The sequence below is a fragment of the Podarcis vaucheri genome (genome assembly GCF_965113315.1).
Source record: "Podarcis vaucheri genome assembly, chromosome: 15".
NCBI classification, from domain to species: domain Eukaryota; kingdom Metazoa; phylum Chordata; class Lepidosauria; order Squamata; family Lacertidae; genus Podarcis; species Podarcis vaucheri.
In genome coordinates this window covers 27,871,573-27,892,060 of record NC_138753.1, presented here as the reverse complement: position 1 = coordinate 27,892,060, position 20,488 = coordinate 27,871,573, and the positions used below count along the sequence as shown (strand labels likewise).

General features: G+C 48.5%; 1 protein-coding gene across 3 annotated transcripts in view; it reads left to right on the top strand.

The window, feature by feature from the left end:
* Positions 1-7,893: 7,893 nt before the first annotated feature.
* The window catches only part of ZBTB16 (zinc finger and BTB domain containing 16), a 190,682-nt gene continuing 178,087 nt past the window's right edge, over positions 7,894-20,488 (top strand). The window contains exons 1-2 of one of the 3 annotated variants that reach the window (XM_082200425.1): positions 7,894-8,083; positions 12,668-13,957. In XM_082200425.1, coding sequence (XP_082056551.1) covers positions 12,720-13,957 — 1,238 coding nt within the window. In that variant the 5' untranslated portion in view covers positions 7,894-8,083; positions 12,668-12,719. Of the gene's footprint in view, positions 8,084-8,196; positions 8,527-9,264; positions 9,456-12,667; positions 13,958-20,488 lie in introns of those variants that run through there. The other 2 variants (XM_082200426.1, XM_082200424.1) reach the window with 2 other exon arrangements.

The following is a 20,488-nucleotide window of genomic DNA, read 5'->3' as shown; positions in this document are numbered from 1 at the left end:
TTTATTGCAAGTGTTGTGGGGTTCTCTTCCCCCTGAGAGTGTTTTGCACAGCCTGGGGGTTGATGTGAGGTCCCCACTTCTTCCTTGGAGGCTGTGGGGGTCAGGTGCCTGCCCTCCCATCAGAGAAGGCTGAGCTCTAGCAGGCACAAGCAGAGGACCATCGTTTTTCCCCGACACTGTCTGGCCTGTTGGAAGATTGATGTGGAAGTGTTTGCATTCAGGCTGGCTTCCTCTGGAAATCACTGACTGTGTGAAACAAACATACAATCAAACAAAAACCACTTTTGTACGTTCACATTGTACACAGGGACGCGGACTTATAAAAAATATTGGGGGGGCCGGGAAAGCTCGTGAAATGTAAATAAGCTCATGAATATGCAAATAAGCTCATGAATATGCAAATAAAGTGGCGCCGCCCCCTCGTGAGCGAATAGGGGAGAGCGTGCTGCTGCCTATTAATCAGCTCCGGAACAGCTGATATGCGGGAAACCTGGGGCTAGAGGCAGAAGCCCCCGCCCCCGGGGATTCCCCTGTTCTCGCGGGGGACGGCCGGGGCTCTCCAGCTAGGGCGCGCGGCTGGCTGGCTGGCTGGGGAGGGAGCAGGTGGGGAGGAGGCGGGGGACGGCGGCAAGGGTGCCCGAGATTATTGGGGGGGCTGAGCCCCCCCCAAAATTTTTTTGAGGGGGCTCAAGCCCCCTCAAGCCCCATGGAGTCGGCGCCTATGATTGTACATATACACAAACAAAGGTTAAATGCACCAGTGAGTTAACTTTCAGCAGGGACTTAGCTATGGGGTTTCCATTACTGCTAATGGGACTCATGCAGCTTAATTTTATGCGTGCAGCAGTAAAAATGGCCCCCTTAGCTACAAAATTTCAGCTCTGAGTTCCAGCCTTTTGAAAGTTAGTAGGTAAGCAAAACTCCTCACTGTCATGCTATTTCCCTTGTGCTTGGGCTGTAGTCCTCTTCATCAGGTCCTCTTTTCAACATCTAATAAATGGGGAGGGGCTTCTCCCATGCATGCTTACTTGCAAGTAATTCCCATTGAGTTCAACAGGGTGTTTAGTAGGCTAAACGCTGGCTGTTTCCTGTTTTGCCTACCACTTCCAAACCTGTCCTAGCCATTGGGTAAGATGCAGTGACATCACAGAATGCTCACTAATGTTCTAACGTTAAGGAGAAAGATGTGATCTGAAGGAGTGGAGCAAGAAGTGAGGAGAGGGCGCGTCACCCATGGCAGCTGCTCAAAAAACCCAAATGTGCCCATGGGTTGGGAATCAGCAAGCTTCACCACGTCTCTGCTCACCCCTAACTCCATGTCATTTATAAGCAACTTTACAGGTAGTGGTCAGCCTAGTACTGATTCTTGGGAACCTCACTTCTTGCACCTCTCCATTTGGAGAACTGTCAGTTGGTTTCTGATCTGTTCTTTGCTTCTTCTTCTTTAATCAGTTACTGAACTGTAAGAGCACCTCTTCTATTCCTTAAAAATAAAAATAAAAAATCACCTCTGATGACGTTGGCACTTACAAAAATGTTCTCATCAGGGCTTTTTTCCAGCAAGAACTCACCAGAACTCAGTTCCGGCACCTCTCAGGTGTGCACCATTGCCCTGATTAGAGAACAAGGGAGGTGTTCATGGTGAATACCAGCATCTCTTTTGCTAGAAAAATAGCACTGGTTCTCATCATCTCCAGAGCTTAAAACCCAGGGAAGAGAATACTTCAAAACCTCAGGTACCCAGATCCAATAAGGTTCACCAATATTTTGAATTTAGCCCAGGCCACAACACATATGTTCTGTGTGGCTAGCCCCTGTCTCAATTCCTTATCCGTAGAATGTGCAGCTCAGCATTTCAATATGGATCTAATAACCTCTGCGCCTCCACCTTTTGTGAGGGTTTTGATATCAGGCCGTCCATGCAAAATGAGTGCCAACCTCATCTGTCCCCAGCATACATTAAACCCCATTATAATTATAAACACACTTTCCCTCTGCAGATTACATTCACCCCGGTGACGAGCCTCGGGGCATCTCCATTCTTAAATGTGTTTCTTATTTTCCTATCTTAACTGGCTGTAATATCAGTTCACATCCTATTTGTACCATGTAAGGGGGGGGGAGTGGAAGTGTGTGATTTCTTATGAAGAGAGAGATCTCTTACTCTAATTTGGAAACCCTTTTTTTCTAGCATGCTTTGTGCACACTTCAAAGAGTAGACCCAAGGCCATCCCTTCTCTCCCCACTTTGATTCATCTGTACATATAAGGAAACTTGTGGGGTTTGTTTGTTTGTTTGGTTGAATGAATGGTGTAAATATTATCAAAATGTAAACTCAGGGGGCATAAGCCATGGGTACAAGTCATAGGTGCTGAAAATAACAAACCACCAGATATACTCTAGAAGGGGATTCCAAGCTGGAATGCAATTCAGCCTGAAGCTGGGGAACACCCCCATCTGAAGCCCTGGAGAGGTGCTGCCAGCCAGTGTTCGGAGTACTGAGCTAAATGGATCAACAATCTGACTTTCTGTATTCCAAATCTGCTCATCACAGCCTCCATCACAGCCTCTCTCTATTCTGAGGAGCAGTTTTGTTCACCCACCAGACACTGTTTTCCCCTTTCTCTCCCCCCTCCCCACCCTGCCGCCACCCCCCATTTCATCGTAATCTTGCAATTCCACATCCTTGTCCTCTCTATAAAGGCCAGCAGTAAATCTTCACTCTCAGCCTTTCATGGTCATTCTGTGACACCAGAAAATGCCCTGCCAGCCCTATATAAGTCCTGCTTGTTTGTTGAGCTAGGACTTTAGAAATAAAGCGTGTTCTCATTAAAGAGAGAGCACGTGTTGCGGATGGGGCCTGACAAAACATCCTCAGCTGCAGCCAGGCTGGGGCAAGAGTTTGAATTGATTGGTGATTGCTGTTACTGGGGAAAAGTAATGTTTCCAATTAAGGGGTGGAGTCAAAGGTTATTTATACTGGGTCCACAGCTTGTTCCTTTCTCTTTCGCTGTGGACACCGGATCACCCGCCCGCCCTCCCTTGAATGGGGCTGCTGCTTGACCTTGCTATTGCCTGTCATGGGGTCGTCCGCTTTGGTGCGGGGGCCTAGTAGGAATTTTTCCAATTGGCTGATTAGTGTGTGCCTATTGGGTTTTGCCTACTACGTAGCAAATCGTCACAACTTGTAAGGTTGGCGGTTAGGCATTGGTTAAATTGGTTGGTGGAGGGGTATGGATTGGCTGTGCCTACCCCTCAAATGCTGCTGCGGCATGGGAATTCCGTTAAAGGAATTCTGGGGCTTACCATCCCCTTGTCCAAACCCCTGGAATCGGGTGCGGGCCGTGTAAGACCCCAAGGCGCAGGCAGGGAGGAACTGAAGGGTCTGTAACGCAGCTCCAGTTGCCCTGCTTGTTCCTCCATACTGACTTACGCTGGAATCCGGGAGTCAGTCCTATCCCCAAGGCGGGGGGGGATAGCTAGTCTTAAACCAATGCCTACGCAACCACTCACAAAATTTGTATGATAATAAAAGTTGTGGCCAAAATTATGCCAAAAACCTTAAACAAAAATTATGTGTGATGTGTGAGTTATTGGGTTAGGGATGGTTTTGGGGGACCTCAGCACGCAAATAATAAAACCTTATCACAATGGGGGTTTTGTATGTGTATGTACAAGCAGCTCCAATTCCTGTCTAATCAGAGCTTCCTCCAGCCAACCCTGAGGGCCTTTCTCTATCCTGCCTCTTACCAGGATTGGTCATAGGAACCAAGGAAGCTTAAAACAGAAACACTTCAAGGCCCTGAGCCTGATATTCCATGGGCCAAAGAGAGTCAAGGAAGCTTCCTTAGATCAAACCAGATGGTTGGTGCATCTAGTTCAGCATTGTCTACACTGACTTGAAGCACCTCCGCAGAGTTTCAGGCAAATCTCACCCCAGCCCTCCTTGAAAGACCTAAACCTGGAACCTTCCTCATGCATAACAGGTGTTCTGCCTCTGAACTATGGCCTCCTTTTGAGCTCCTCGGGGCAAGACTTCAGGGCAGAAGGCCACAGCCCCACTCAGCAGCAGGGGCAAGAGCTGTGTTAGAAACTGTGATATGGCAGCAAGGAGCTAAATGGTACCTTGCTGTTGTTTAGTCATTTATTCACGTCCGACTTTTGGTGACCCCATGGACCAGAGCACGCCAGGCCCTCCTGTCTTCCACTGCCTCCCGCAGTTTGGTCAAACTCATGCCGGTAGCTTCGAGAACACTGTCCAACCATCTCACCCCTGTCGTCCCCTACTCCTTCTGCCCTCAATCTTTCCCAACATCAGGGTCTTTTCCAGGGAGTCTTCTCTTCTCGTGAGGTGGCCAAAGTACTGGAGCCTCAGCTTCAGGATCTGTCCTTCCAGTGAGCACTCAGGGCTGATTTCCTTAAGAATGGATAGGTTTGATCTTCTTGCAGTCCATGGGACTCTCAAGAGTCTCCTCCAAAAGCATCAATTCTTCTGTGATCAGCCTTCTTTATGGTCCAGCTCTCACTTCATACATCACTACTGGGAAAACCATAGCTTTACCTATATGGAGTTTATGGGCGCAACAATAGAATGTCTAGGTGCAACTTTTTTATAACAAGAATACAAGTCCTTCCTCTGCCCACCCCCGTAATATTCTTAAGAGGGTCTCTTCTCCAGTCTTCAGAGAGTAGCTGGAAGTGGGGAGGCAGAAAAAAGGTCTTCCTTTCCTTCCACTCTGCAGTTTTAATCTGAAATCTTAGGGCACAGTATCAGCTCAGAATCTGCTTGCGCTAATGAAATTCCCCATCAAGGGATGAATTGCCACATTCTGAAGTAAGTGACCTAATATATAATATCATCTACAGGGCGGGGGCATAAGACAAATGGTTCATACTTGGCCTGGATAGCTCAGTTGGTTAGAGCTTGGTGCTGATAGTGCCAAGCTTGCAGGTTTGATCCCCAAATGGAACAGCTGCATAATCCTGCCTTGCAGGGGGGTTTGGACCAGATGATCCTCAGGCAGTGGCATAGCGTGGGTTGTCAGCACCCGGGGCAAGGCAAGTAATTTGCGCCCCCTACCCCGTGGATTAGCGCCCCCTAACCCTAACCCCCAGATGTTGCGCCCGGTGCGGCCGGACCCCACTGCACCCCCCACGCTATGCCACTGTCCTCAGGGTCCCTTTAAACTCTACAGTTCTACAATTCTATTATAGTAAAACACACAGACTGTATTCTATATGCAAACAAGCATGATTACCTTTGTTTGTCAGCATGAGACACTTGAATACTCCTGTCTAAACTTACCTAACATCGCTAATTTTCCATTTTAAGAGCAAACAGGACATGGGGCTGTGCGGTGACTGTGGAGCGCCCCCCCCCACACCTAACCCCGAGTTCCTCCCTGTTCCCATCTTTATAAGAAGAGCTTCTGGATCAGGCCAATGGACCAGTTCTCACACCCAGATGCAAGGGGATAAGTGGCAAGCAGGTTCTGTGCGCAAGAGCACTCTTCCCACCAATTCTTACTCAGGAACATTACTGCCACTGGCAGTGGGAACAGGGCCCAGCCTCCATCATGCCTAGTGGACATCAGTAGCCTTATCCCCCATGAATTTGTCCAACCCTGTCTCAAAGCCATCCAAGTTGACCATTGCTGCTTCCAGTGGGAGTGAGTTCTTTAGTTCAGCTGCTATAGGCTGTATGAAGAAGTAATTTTTTTGAATCTGTCCTGAATCTTCCTACATTTCGCTTCGTGTCCACGAGTTTGAGTGCATAGGCGCCGACTCCATGGGGCTTGAGGGGGCCCGAGCCCCCTCAAAAATTCATTTGGGGGGCTCCGCCCCCCCAATAATCTCCGGCGCCCCTCCAGCAGAGCGCCATCGCCGCCGCTCCCCCAGCCCAAAATGCACAGGGTCGGGCTGCATGCCTCCTGCCCTCCCTCCCTCCCGAGCAAAAGCTCCACCCAATTTCCTTCGGAGCTGATTAATAGGCGCAGCACGCTCTCCCCTATTCGCTCACGAGGAGGCGGCGCCACTTCATTTGCATATTCATGAGCTTATTTATTATTCATGAGCTTTCCCGCCCCCCCCCCAATATTTTTTATAAGTCCGCGTCCCTGTTTGAGTGTCAAGTTACTTTCATGCTGTTGAAGAGGATTCTTGCATCCCAAACATATTTGAAAACTGTCATATTAGCATTCAAAAGTCGGGTGTCAGGGCTGGCCCAGTTCCAAGCTTCCAATCAGTATGTCCACACTGACACCCCTCTTCACCTTCCCTCTGTCTAACCAATTAAACTGAAGTTTAAGATGTAGAGAGTTAACTGTGCATTTCCCCTGTTTTGGCAAAATTGCTCCTACAGCAGCCAAGAGAAAGAAGCAAACTGGAGGAGCAGCTTTCTTGGAAGGAACTTGAAAATTGTTCTTTTTCCATTTCTCGCTTGCTCAGTCTGTGATGGGGACTAAGCCATTGGCCCTCCCTTCTCAATTGCATTTTTCAGACTTCTGAGAAGCGGGGGACATCAGCGGCACTGTAAATTGAAAGTAGAGGTCCCCCTGCACTCTTTACTCCTGCTTTTACAGTGTGTGGGAGTCAGGAGGAGCAGGACCCAGAGGGACTCTACCCGCTGCTTCACTGTATGAGTCTCTGGCCGGAGTGTGCTTCCCCATGGCCAGGACAGAGCATGCAGAGACACTCACAGTGAGTGAGCCTCCCATTTTAGGGGGTATGTTGGGGTCACAGGGACATTTCCAGGGCAATCCTGTGCATGTTTACTCAGCAAACCCCCAAGTACGCATGCACAGCAGGAGTGCAGCTTCAGTGGCATCAGCAGGTGTGTATCTTTGCAACCTGTTACCAGTCCTCCTATAGCACAAAGATATGCTGGACCCCCCACTCCATTTGGAATTACTGATTCTAAGAGGATGGACTGTGTGTGAATTATTTAACCCTCTCACTCCTGTAGCTACTCACTTTCCCAAAGGCCTGAAATCCTGGACAGCCCCTGCCACTCAGTGTTGAGCTACATGTGCCATTGGCTTGGCTCAGTAATACGGCAGCTTCCTATAACCCCGACTGAAAAAAAGAAATCCCCCCCCGCAACATTTTCAGAACCTTTCGAGTTTCAGAACATTTTGACTTGTGAAGTCACCATCCCAGCCACTCTTCCCACCGTTGTCCTCCCCCACCCCTCGTTTCATTTAAGAATTTTTAATGATGGTGATTTATATCCCGCCCATCTGGTTTCATTAGCAACCACTGCGTGGATCTACCTGGGCGTGCGAACTACAGTGGTACCTCGGGTTACAGACGCTTCAGGTTACAGACGCTTCAGGTTACAGACTCCGCTAACCCAGAAATGGTACCTCGGGTTAAGAACTTTGCTTCGGGATGAGAACAGAAATCGCGCGGTGGTGGCGCGGCGGCAGCGGGAGGCCCCTTTAGCTAAAGTGGTGCTTCCGGTTAAGAACAGTTTCAGGTTAAGAACGGACCTCCGGGACGAATTAAGTACTTAACCTGAGGTACCACTGTAGTCCGTGTGTAGCGGGGAGACGACGAGGACTGGGGGGGGGGGCGAGGAGCGAAGAATCCCCTGCATGCCTCGCAGACGGCAGAACACTGGATGGGTGCGGGGACGGAGAGTCTTTGTCTTAATTTTGGATGCGCGGTGGCGAAGCGCACGCGTTTTCTTGTTTTAACCTGGGGCGTGTGTGTTGCGGTGCGGACGGGGGCGTCCAGCTGGGGCTCGCGAGTTTGAGCAGCAGCAGGTAGCAGCAGGGAGGCGGAGTGGAGAGAGAAAGGAGGGGGGCTTTGATCCCTCCCCCTCCGCCCCTCCCGTAGGCGTCTGCTGCCGCCGCCTCCATATTTGATCCGGGCAGAGGGAGAGCGCTGTCCAGCAGCAGCAGCAGCAGCCCTCGAGAGCCCCTATGGCGCGCGCGCGCGCGTCCCGCGCGTATTTTCCGGATCGGACTTTCCAGTAAACCCAGCGCAACTTTCTGGGGCTGCCCCTCTGAGCGCATCGGGTTCTCAATCCGGAATTCCACCCACCAACCCACCCCGAAGAAGCTGCGGCGAGTTACAACAGGTCCGCGCTGTGTAATACTGTACTTGAAACGGTTCTGTTCCCTTAGTTACTGCCCCGAAAACATCTGGTCACAGATGGACTGGATCAAAGGGAGCTGGGCATGCTGTGGGAAGGGGGCTCATTTTAATCCTACTAGCCCTCAACCGCATCATGTGGACCCCTTCTCTGCTGTCCCCTTGCGCACGGCGTTTCCACGGCTCGAATTCCAATGCGGAGTCCCTAGGAGCGCTTCAAGAAGCATGTGCGTCGGTTGGTGGCGAACCTTGTCTGGGTCCTGAGTTGCAAGCGCTCTCTCTCTCTCTCTCTCTCTCTCTCTCTCTCTCTGTGTGTGTGTGTGTTTGGTGATGGAAAGTGAGTTAAGCGCACGAGCGATTGGGTAGTATCTGTAACATCAAGATTCATTTGACGCAAGGGACTGAAAAGAAATCCTCGGGAAGGAACTGGTAAGTGGGCTAAAAAAAGAGTGCATCTGGGCACGTGCAGAGCGCCCCTGTCGTGCACCCTCGCTTTAGGGAATATTTCCATCAGAATGCAGGCCAGGCATCCAATTCCACTGTTGAAGCATCGGCGCCTCTCCATTCCCAAGGCAGCGCTGTCCAATTGTAGATCGGGGCGGCTTCTTCCACTACGTCCCGGCAGTCCACCGCGCCGTCGTCAGTCAAGGGGTTCTTTTGCACGCGAGAACCGCATATGGTGCAGGCAGACTAGCGCTTAGGCAGCCCCTCGAGGTGTAAGCAAGCCCCGTTGCCCTCCTTGGCAGCAGCAGCCCCTCCCCTCCCGCGCCTCCAAGAGCCATCGAGCAGGTCGAAATTCAGCAGGGGTCCCCTCCCCTCCCTTGCTCCCTGTTGAATTTTCTCGCGTGACGCGGGCGCAACTCTTGAGCGCCGGACTCTTGGCCTCGCGCGTAGCCAATAGCCCAGCTGCAACCAGAGCAGCAGAGGCGTCTTTGGCAGCTAGGGGTCAGGCCATCCCCGACTTGGTCGTGCGGCCCCGGCGTCCGGCTCCGTGTGCTGGCTGGCCGTGGCTAGGCCGGGTCCGGGCGCTGCGCCGCGCGCGGCCGCTTGTGGGCAGGAGCCGTCGGTGCCAGCAGTCAAGATGGTGCCTGGCTGGGGCTTCGCAGGGGAGGAGAGCAGGGGGCGGCCCCGACGCGCCTCGCCAGCCGTGGCAACGTCAGGCAGCCGCTGGTGATTTGCTAGCCGCGCCGCCGAGCGCAGCTAGAGAGCCTGAGAGCGGGCGCTGCGAACTCGCCTGACGCGCCGGCGATGCTGTTCCTCCGGCCGCCGCCGCTCCTCCGCCACTGCCGCCTCCTCCTCCTGCCTCCGCCGCCGCTGCTTCTTTAGCAGCCCGCAAGAGTTCCGCGGTGCAGAGCCCGGTAAGTCTCCGCGAGCGGGACCGAGCCAAAAACTTGCTCCTTGGGCTGGCGTGCGCAATTACGCACGGGGCAAGCGACGGCCCCCGAGGGCTCCTGCGCAAAACTTGGGGTGGGGGAGAGAAAAAGTGCCCCAAGGAAGGGTCTTTTTTTGTTGTGGTGGTTGATGGCGTTTTTCTTCTTCTTCCTCCTTCCCTCCCATTCTTTGGAGAGGGGAACATAGGGGGGAGGGTTGACAGTTCGGGACACTTTGCAGGGCACCTGGGGAGCGCGCGGCAAGTTTTTCGGGGCATTTATTCTTTTTCTTGGGGAGCGGAGTGGCGTGCGAGCGCAGGACAGTGGTCGAAGTCGTGGAACGTGTGAGCCTGGCTGGACTACGGCACGCGAAGAAGCAGCATTTGCGCGCCCAGGGACAATAGATATAAAAGAAATTATTTTTAAAAGGCCGAGAAGGAAGGGGAAAGGGATAAAAAAGGCAACGAAATCCCTTATGTCAATAAAATAATCATTTGATGTTAGAAAGCACAAGGAGATTGTGGGCTGTGCGCTCCTACGCAGTTGCAAAGGGAACAGCATCCCGTGCAAGAGAGTAGAATATTTGGGGTTTCCTGTTGAAGTGGGGGGATACCAACTTGCTCTTCTTCGGGGGGAAGCGGGGCGGTTGCACTTTGCTCCAACCTTGCCATTTTGGGGGATGGTGCAAAGGTCGGGGTTCGCGGTGAGCGCCGGCAGTTGCGCGTGTTGGCTGCCGAGGGCGTGCGCCGGCCGGGGTATGTGAGCCCTGGGTTCCTCATCCTCGTGCCTGGCGGAACAGGGCTCTGCTCGAGCACACGTATTTTGGGAGCGGTCATATGCAGAGCCATTGGAAGCAACTGTTGGTCAAAATAGTTGGAGGTTGCTCAAAGCGAATTATTTGGGGAAGGTGCACAGACGAACAGGTCAGTTACCCCAACATCAGAATTGCACCTTGTTTTTAAATGTGTGCGTAGTGTGGGGATTGGGGGCCTCCGCCTGCGCGCCGCAACCGGCGCAAAGGGCGCCAGCGAACAACGAGGCTAAAACAATACAGACCTCGGATTTATTTCCGGACTTTTTTTGCCTCGGGCCCCAAAGGAGTTTTGGCTTCCAATTTGATGGACACCCGCGGATTCACCCCCTCCAAGCCCAATTCAAGTGCTTGCTTGGGCAGTATATATCTCCTCGATCTCAGTTCTGAAAAATAAATGTACACTCTCCCGGTTTAACTGTATTATGAATTGGGTTGCTTGGGGGGGGGGGCGTTGAAGAGAAGTGCAAAGAAGACGTCTTTTTTAAAAAGCGGTTTTCCCCTTACTCATATTAAATATATATAGATAGAGTGTTTTCTTTCCCCTCCTCCTGCTTTAGTTGCAAAATACGAGGGGATTTCGCCTGGCTTTCTTTCCTCTGCTGGGTTAAATCGCGGCTTCTGGACCTCATGAATATCTCCTTGCCAGTAAACGCGCCCTGCTCGCTTCTCCCTTGATAGCACGTTTCAGACTTGCGCCACAAAGTGCCCTCTCCCGCAAAGTCATAAAAATACGCGCACCCCACACAAAAAATTAAACAAATAAGATTACTCTCCAATCTTCACCCTGGATCAATTGTGAACCGAAAGCTCCGCTTAGAAGCTCAGATGCGGAGCGATCTATTCTAGCGCTGGTGCGGATGGGGAAAAGTACTAGGGTTCAGGTACCGAGCCTGGTCGGTGGGAAGCGAGTGAGACCTGACCGGGACTTGGGGACCGAGTCCCGAGTTTTCCCCAGCTCCTGTTTCCTGGGGTTGAATTATTCTAGGGCGACACCCTCTTTTTTAGTTCTGCACTCTGTTTGCCGTGCGGAGGCTCTGAGGATGCTGGAACCGGGTGAGAGTTAGGAGCCCATTGCTTCGCGGTTCGGGGCATTAAAAGCTAAAGAGCTACCTGTGGGTGTTTGTGGGTGGGGAGAAATCAACCCCTCACTCTCCCGGAGACTTATGGTGGGAGTCAAGAGAGGAAGCCCTAGAAACCGGGACCCTCAGAGCCTTCCAGTAAGAGGAAAGTGTTGCGTGTTGTTATATCAAGTGCAGTTACTGCTGCATTGATTCTAGAAAGTTGTGGCAAAGGGGTGTCGTTGCCTATAAGCGTGCAGGGGGCGGGCGGGGGCAAAACCCTTTTTAGTTATTGCAACCCTATCCCTACCCACCTCCAAGTAGTTGGGGTTAACCTTTTAATGCCAAATCTGCTTTTGCAGTGTATGCTTGTTGTGTGTGCACGCTGATGTGTTGTGTATATGTGAGAGCCCGGGCAGGAGAAAGGGATGTTAGGCAGTTTGTATATTCGCTCTAATAATGTAGTCTAAAGAAGATGCTATTCATAATGGACTATTTGTCTGTTGGCTGGCTGGGTATCATCCTGGTCTCCTTTGGAGGAGAGCGGGCTTGGGTTTGGGGAAGTAGGGGGGGGAGGGGAGAGAGTCTCATATGGATAGTAGAATTTAGGCTCCCCAGCACTTGCTGGAGTAACCTCTGTATGGGCTCTCACTCCTCTCAGCCCCATGGAACTCCCCCCACTCCTCCCAGGAACAAAGGAGAGAAAAGCTGCTGGCCAGGATCCCAGCCATTCCCCCTGGCTGCACTTTTGTCCTGGAAAAGGCTCTGTGGGGTTGTGGAAGAGGTGATTCTGCCCAGGGCCACAGCTGAAGGCAAGGAGAAAGGAAGGGAGGATGTCCTCCCCCACCCTCTATCTTTTCAAGTTGTAGGCTGGGGAAATCTTTGGGAAAGGCTACTGGGGTAGAAATCATGGGTTAGTTTGCTCTCAAGATATTGTGCCTCCCGTCACCGTCCCTCTACCGATTTAGCTGTGTGCCCAGGGTTAACTTTGCTTCCCACACACCCCAAGCCTTCAGTTGTCTCTGTCCAAAAGTGGCTTGTTGGATGGAGGGGAAAGCAAAGCAGAGCAAATAGGAGTGTTTCCCCACCCACAATCCCACCCTTTCCTTCCTCTCTCCAATTCACCCATAGGATGCAGAGACACAGGGCTCCTTTCACCTTTGGTGTCTAGATGTCTTCTTCTTCTTCTTGGCAGGGGATGAGCTCTCTACTTGACTTACTGGGGTTCTCAGTTTGATCTCATCACACTGTGTGCCACATTCCCACCGCCTTTCCTCAATTTCTCTCTCTCTTCTCTCCCTCCCTCCATTTCCCTTCCTTTATGACAGCTCTGGATCCTGCAGTGGAAAGACTCCCTAATGCCTAGACCCCGGGAGTGTTATGGATTTGACTAAGATGGGTATGATACAGCTCCAGAACCCCAGCCACGCCACCGGCCTCCTGCAGAAAGCCAACCAGATGCGCTTGGCTGGGACCTTGTGTGATGTGGTGATCTTGGTGGACAGCCAAGAGTTCCACGCCCACCGGACAGTGCTGGCTTGCACCAGCAAAATGTTCGAGATCCTCTTCCACCGCAACAGTCAGCATTATACCTTGGACTTCCTCTCGCCAAAGACATTCCAGCAGATCCTGGAGTATGCCTACACGGCGACCTTGCAGGCTAAAGTCGAAGACCTGGACGACCTTCTTTACGCTGCTGAGATCCTGGAGATTGAGTACCTGGAGGAGCAGTGCTTGAAGATCCTGGAGACCATTCAAGCATCGGAAGACAACGACGCCGAGGCCAACATGGCTGACGGCAGCACCGAAGAGGAAGAAGACCGCAAGTCAAAGTACATTAAAAACATACTCATCTCCAAGCATTCCAGTGAAGAGAGTGGCTACTCCAGCCTGGCCAGCCAGAGCCTGATGGTGGAGCAGAGCCCCTCGGTCTCGACCTCCTTTGGACTCTCGGCCATGAGCCCCACCAAGGCCGCCGTCGACAGCCTCATGTCCATCGGCCAGTCCTTGCTGCAAGGGGCGCTGCAGCACAGTGGCCCCGAAGACTTGCACTCTGCCGGCGGCCGCCACCCAAACCTGTCCGAGGTGAAGACGGAAGCGATGCAGGTGGAGGAGGCCTCCAGCCACGAGAGCCCGCGGACGGCCGACTTGAGCGCTTCCGTGGGGGACAAAGGCGAGGACAAGAGCAAGCAAGGGCCCGGCACCCCCACGCGCAGCAGCGTCATCACAAGTGCCCGTGAACTTCACTACCCCCGTGACGAGAATGCTGACCAGTCCTCGGAGGCGGTCCAAGGCCTGCCGGCTGGGCCAGATCTCATGGTTTCCCATGGCGACAAGACGATGGGCATCTACCCCGTGCTACCCAATCACAAAGGCGACTCCATGCTGAGCATCCCGTCCTCCATGGCACCCGCTCTGCACGTTCAGCCGGCTCTTGCGGTGTCTATGGACTTTAGCGCCTACGGGGGGCTCCTCCCACAAGGCTTCATCCAGAGAGAGCTGTTCAGCAAGCTCGGGGAACTGGCTGTGGGTATAAAAACTGAGAACCGAGCCATTGGCGAACAGTGCAGCGTCTGCGGGGCAGAGCTTCCAGACAACGAGACAGTAGAGCAACACAGGTACGTCCTTTTGGTTTCCCTCTCGAGCTCGGCAGTCAAACCTTGCCTCCGGAGTCTGTTTTCGCAGTCTTCTTTATGTGACCTTGTTCCTCGCTTCCTTGACTGCAGCCAGTAAAACTGAGTTTCCTTTCGATAGGCCTGCTAATTTTGTTTTGTTTTTGTGAAAGTTAGAAGCATGGTGTAGGGTTTCACATTAACCTCATGCTACCAGGAGTAGAATAAATGGGGAGGTGGGGCGAAGAGATTCAAGATGATGGCCAAGTGGGTGCCAGGACAAGAGAGAGGGATGGCAGGCCTGTAGAAAATCCAGCGTCCTCCTCACTAGATTATATAGCCAGAGTTGCACTAGTGGTTTTGAGATATAGCAAAAAGAGGAGCTGTTTCTATCCAGGCTGGTTGGCACTTTCTGACATGTTGTCCATTTTAGAAACATTTTAATAGCTAAAGTTTTGGAGGGGCTGATGCTTTGAGTGTAGGGCTGGGTGACACCTGCTTTTCAATACTGTGATATATTACCAGCTAAACATCACAATATACTGATATATCACAATGTCTGAAATAAGGATGGAACTGCGTAGAGGCGAACACTGTAGGGCTGGGTGATATCTGGTTTTCAGCATCATATCACCAGCTAAACATCGCAATATACTGACGTATCACAGTGACTGAAATAAAGACGGAGCTATGTAGAGGCATTGGCTGGCTTCACAGTTTTCCCACATTGTGATTTTTGCATAACACACACACGCACATATCATGATTTGTGATATATTGCCAGGTCAACATTTATGAAACTGATATCATGATATGGACTTCAAACTGGTTTTGGACAATATATCACCCAGATCTATTTGAGGGTGGGTTGTGATGTATATGTCAGGGTTCCTGGGGAAATAAATGAACTCCTGCCCATTTGCTTGGAAGGACATGACTCCTTCTGGTTGAAACTCTGTGCCCACTTACCTGGGAGTAAGTACCATCAAACTCAAAGGGACATACCCCAGCTTAGACATGTGTTCTCAGTTACTACCCGATATGGCTCCATTCCAGTCTACATAGTTAGCTATGCAAACATCAGTCGTCTTGTTGCTTCCATCTCATCCCTTTTTTATGAATTAAAGTTTGGAGCAGCTAATGATTTGGTTCCTTTTATTCCCCCTCCTCCCAAAAAGTCCCTCCCACCACTTTCTCTTTGCAAGCTTTATTTCTGACCTCATGGTGCACTTGCGATGTTTGAACGATAATTATTTTGGGCATTGAGCCATTTTGTAATTGATATGTGACTTAAAAAAAATGTTTGGTTATTGTAAGCTGCTTTGAAAATCACTTCTGGGAAAGCCAAGTATACATTTTTAAAAATAAATCAAAACAAACAGAAATTTACACTCTGTTTGCTACAACCTCGGGGTTGGTTTCTGGATCAAATCTCTCTTTTTGGAAGGGAAAAAGACACTTCCTCTGAAAGCGGGGAGTTTAAAATGGATGCTATCAGTTTTGGCTGTAAACTTTCACAGCTTATTTTAACAGATTAATTCACAAAAGCAATGCAACCTATTAAGAAGATCAGCGATTTATTTATTTAGAGGGGGTGTTAACACATGGAAACCAATTACGATCTTTACCAAGTAACTCATACATTTGCTTTGGGTTTGTTCTAAAAACTATGTTGCCCAAGCTGAGAGACTAACCTAATTTAAAAAAATAAACAAAATGCCATTATCAGTGTGTGAACCAAGTTTGGCAGTAGGGCAGTTCTTTTTAAAATGTTGGGTTAAAAATATTCCCCATTTCAGTTTTGCAGCGACTTAATCCAGCTGTACCAGTTTTCCTGAATACATGTTTCTGGTCCTTGAACATAACTGATCTTTTGTGTTCCTTGAGAGTCTGGTTTTACCTTTGGGGAACGAATCTTAGAAAACCTGTTACTTGGGGAGAAAGCCTTTTCCCTTTTGTGGTTGATGGCTGCTTTGGGGATCGGTTCCTTGTGACATTTTTTCCCTAGTCTCTGGGTAGAAGCCTGCCTAGCAAATTGGTCTCTTGGTCTCGCAGTACTGCTTTTCCTTCCTGGTTTTGCCTTTAGTGGCAGAAAGCTGAAACTGGTGCCTGAGAATGCCTTGGTTTAGTCCCTGTGCAAACATTTGGCTTGAGTTCAGTGTATAGAGTTCGGCATATTTCTTGTGTATCTTATACTCTGCAAACAAACATATTACAAGGCAGTCCGCTAATAGGATTCAGAGCAAGAATCCTGGAGATGCTCTGAAGTGTTTTAATGAACCAACAAGTTTAATTACTGTAGTCCAAATGTACACACAAGGCTCTGACAGGATGTGCTTTTTCTCTGTCCGTTTGGGCAACTCTGGGTGCACAAGTTCTGTTTCGGGGTCTTTAAAAAAAATTGTCAGCCGTGGCCAATGTAGGTGTAGTGTATGGCTAATGTGAGATCGCTTCTCGCCAGTGAATGGGCAATTCATCTTTCCACATTTGAAGATCAGTTTAAGAAGTCTACCATTCAGCACCCTGCACAGGATTGATGATGCCCATCTGAGCACAAAGGGGCCTAAGCACCCTGCATGTCCTATCTGAGATGACCCCAGATGACCTGAGATGATGTAACAATTTTTGTGTCATTAGGATTCTGGTTGGACCGGCCAACTCCCTTAAAATAAATAAATACAGATGCATTATTGCAGCAGTTGGTCAGTTCCTTTTCTTGGCCCCAAACCAGAATCCCATGTTGAATGCTCCAGTAACGGTTGGTTGTCAGTGTTAGACCAACTCTCATAAAGAGCAAATAAGGAGGCGAAGCAGATTCTGGGCTTTGCAGGTGAGGTTCTCACAGAAGGGAATGCTCTTCCTAAACATTAACATTCTCTGCATGTGGAAATCTAGCATGAGGAGAAGGGCTCTGTCCTCGTTTCCCCCCATACCTGCTAGTGCAGGGAGCATTCAACCCTCTCTGCCCCCTTGCCATTGGAGGCCATAGAAAGAGACTTGCCCATTCACCTGCTTTTAGGGAGAAGGAGTTCTTCTCTGACAGCATTGAATGGCAGTTCCAGCAGTTCCCTTGCTGGAGGATCCCTAGGCAAAGAGTGTTGGGAACAGTGAGCCACACAACTGCCTCCATTAGGCTGCAAACCTATTCTTTCCTTCCTGGGACTAAATGCCCCACTGGACTCAATGCAGATGGAGCCATACCATTAACCCTTGATGTGCCAAGGACTGCACAGAATTTAGGAGTGACCCTCATCTCTGCAATCTACAAGGAACACAAATGCACAAGACCTTTGAGTATGTGTGTTTCTTTTGTATTTCTGTAGCTTGCTTCAAAGACAGGGGTTTGCATTCACCCTTTTATAAGGAAACATCCAAAGAAAACCAGTCCCTTTGTCGAGCGTGTTTGTGAGGTGAGGAGACAGAGAAATGAGGCTGATATACCACATGGTTAATAATAATAATAATAATAATAATAATAATAATAGTTTTATTATTTATACCCCGCCCATCTGGCTGGGTTTTCCCAGCCACTCTGGGTGGCTCATTTGAATGCACTCTGGGGCAGGGCTAGCCAACTCCATCCCCCCCCCCCAGCAAAGGTTTGTAGTCCAGAACATCTGGGGGACACCAAGCCCTGGGGTATATTTGGGCCAGTCATTGCATCTCAACCTCTGCTTTCCCACCTGTAAAATGGAAATACCCAGTGGCTTATTTCTCGGTGTAGTTTTGGTTAAGCAGAGACGAATGGTAGGGGCACTGGAGAAATTCCAGACACTTTGTTGGTGGAAATAATGAATCACCTTCTTCTACCTTTGGAGTTGAGGTGGGACGTGCAACCTGTCTCGGTACGTTAAGCACAATCTTTTTCTCTCTTTGTTGTTAAAGAACATCTCTCCTTTTATTTGAGTGCTGGGGACAAGCTTTTATCTATGTTTGCTACAGTGCCAGGGTTTGGCAACTTGGCAAAGGTTGCAGCTAGGGGATTTCTAATGCTGAAGCAGCCGGGAGTTGCCAGACCTGATCAATAATATATATATATATATATATATATATATATATATATTCCACTACAGCTAATCTCAGTGTTAAATTAGTATTTACTTAATTTTACCAGTTGCCATTTTTTAAAACAGAAAACTATGAATAAGAAGGCATAGAATGTGTCGGTCTAAATAAGCCTTTTTTTGCTTTAAAAAAGCTTTCTGTTCTGTGCTCTTTTAGATGTAATTGAGGCAACAACTGTAGCTGTCTAGATTATTTATTTATGATGCTCTTAACATAGTCTTGTTGGTTTTCTCAGGGAAAAAAATACATGTTGGTTAGGACTGGATGGTAAATATCTAGATGAAGCTTTCTAGTAAATGGGGTGTTTTTTAAACTGATGGGCATGATCCTGCAGAAATTAATAATGGCTGCATTTGACTGAAAGCCATGAAATGGTCACGAATTCTACTTCCCACAAATCCAGTCAGATTTTTGTGCTGCTAATTTTTGAAGAATTTTGTGCAGTGTGATTAAGCAAAAGCCAGGGCACAAGGGAAAGCTTTTAAATTTACTTTGAATCTCTGATAGCTTGGCTGATAAATGCCCACATATATGTAATCACTGGTTTTTTAGTTTTTAGTTTTGCAACCCAGACAGTGTATATAACTGATTAAGTATCCGTATTCTTTTGTGTCCTAAACTTCCTCAGGAATAGATTGATCCTGAAGGAATTCCTCCCAAGAGTGTTAGCAGTTCATTGCGTTTCTAACATTCATTTTAACCTACATTGCTATGGTAAATGTTAGAAATGTTTTAGTACAGCATCTGTGTAGCTTTACATGATTTATAAATGATGAATAATTATAACTCTCAGTGTTTTCAGAGACCAGTGGGAAAAGGCAGAAAATTCACTGATAAATCACAAGTGTCTAATGAGCTTTGGCTATGACCAAATTGTATCGTCATTTATCAGAAAACATTGACATTTATCAAAGAATATTAGTAAGTATCCCCAAACCAGTCTGATGACACACTCTCTTCAGCTACTCACTTGCAGATCTGAAGAATGGCCAAGATCATGAATGACTCTGTTACATCCTCATTTTCATCTTTTACTGGCAAATGTTGTTGTTTAAAAATTCTCTAAAGAAAGCCAACTGAGAAACTGGTCCAGAAATATATAGAATTAATTGAAAATTCTGGAAGATTTAATTGGACTTAATGTGCCAAAGGCTCATAGTAACTTTGGCATTTTGCGCTAACTTCATCGAATGACTGAATCGTGGGTAAATTATCAACATTAACTGAATTTGTTGAAACACGTATGATGCATTTTCTAAGGTTTTGTGAGAAGATGTGGGTGCGAGCAACATTTTACTGGTGAGAGAAGTTTCATAAGTGACTGGCAAACGTTTTTCTTTTCTTTTTAAGTTTACAGTGTAAGATCTTCACAGCCGCCCCAATGCTTACTTTTGGGTCAACTTTTTTGCCCTGTGATATTTATTTATTTATTCCTCCCAAAGGAGCCCTTGTATTTTTTTTAAAAATGTTCATTTTAATAAGAGGTTTTCTTCAAGGTTCAGGAAAGTTCAGGCTTAATCTAATGTTGGTATTGATTGTAGCTTTTAATTGCGGGCTGAGTGGGGGGTGGGAGGCTGTATAGTTCAAACACACTTAAACGCAGCAATATTAATGAGGGCGTTACTCACATTCCAAGAACCAAAGGGCATGATCCTGCCAGAGTTAAGCACTCTTTAAATCCCATTGATTTAGTGGGAGAGAATTAAGCATGTGCACAACTCCCCCACGGAATAAACATTTTAACAAAGCGCTCAACTTTGGCTGGGTCAACATGGCCAAGGCTTATGGCTGTTTCAATGGCCAACTTGCCTCTGCATGTCTTTTTTGTAGCCACATTGTTACATAAATGCGGTTTTCAGTGCACCATTTGCATTTTGGAGCCCTGTTCTGTGTCCTTGAAGAATCTTTCCTTTCCTCAATGTCTTTTGCTTTTGGTGTTGGCGATTAGGCAGCAGGGAGAAAGTTGATTCCAATTTGCAGTTAGGAGCAAACCTACCTAGTTTCTTGAAAAACAAACAAACAACGAACCGAAATGAAGCCATCCTTTGAAATTTGCGACATCTCTGAATATTGCAGTGAAGTTATCCATCCAGCTAATGTGTAAAGACAGGGATATATTAAAGTGAAGTGTGCCTCAAAATGCGAATGCCGTTGAAAATGCATTATATTGTGAAAAGTCAATTTGAAAAAAAATACGTATAAATCAGGTGAAACCACATACAGTAGGATAATTCTTTTTAGTAAAATGCTGTTTTATTTTCACAAGGACTTTTTAAAAAAATGGGCAAGCTGATGTGGAAATGTGGAGACCTGAATTTAAGATCAGATAACTGAGAGAAACTGAAATTGACAGATTGGTTCATACCTGGGGGTGATGTAGCAACCTTTCCCCCCATATTTTAATGTCGTGTTAATGACGCATTGGCTAATGTACTCCCGAATCCCTTGCAACCTGAATTTTTGGAATCTCTT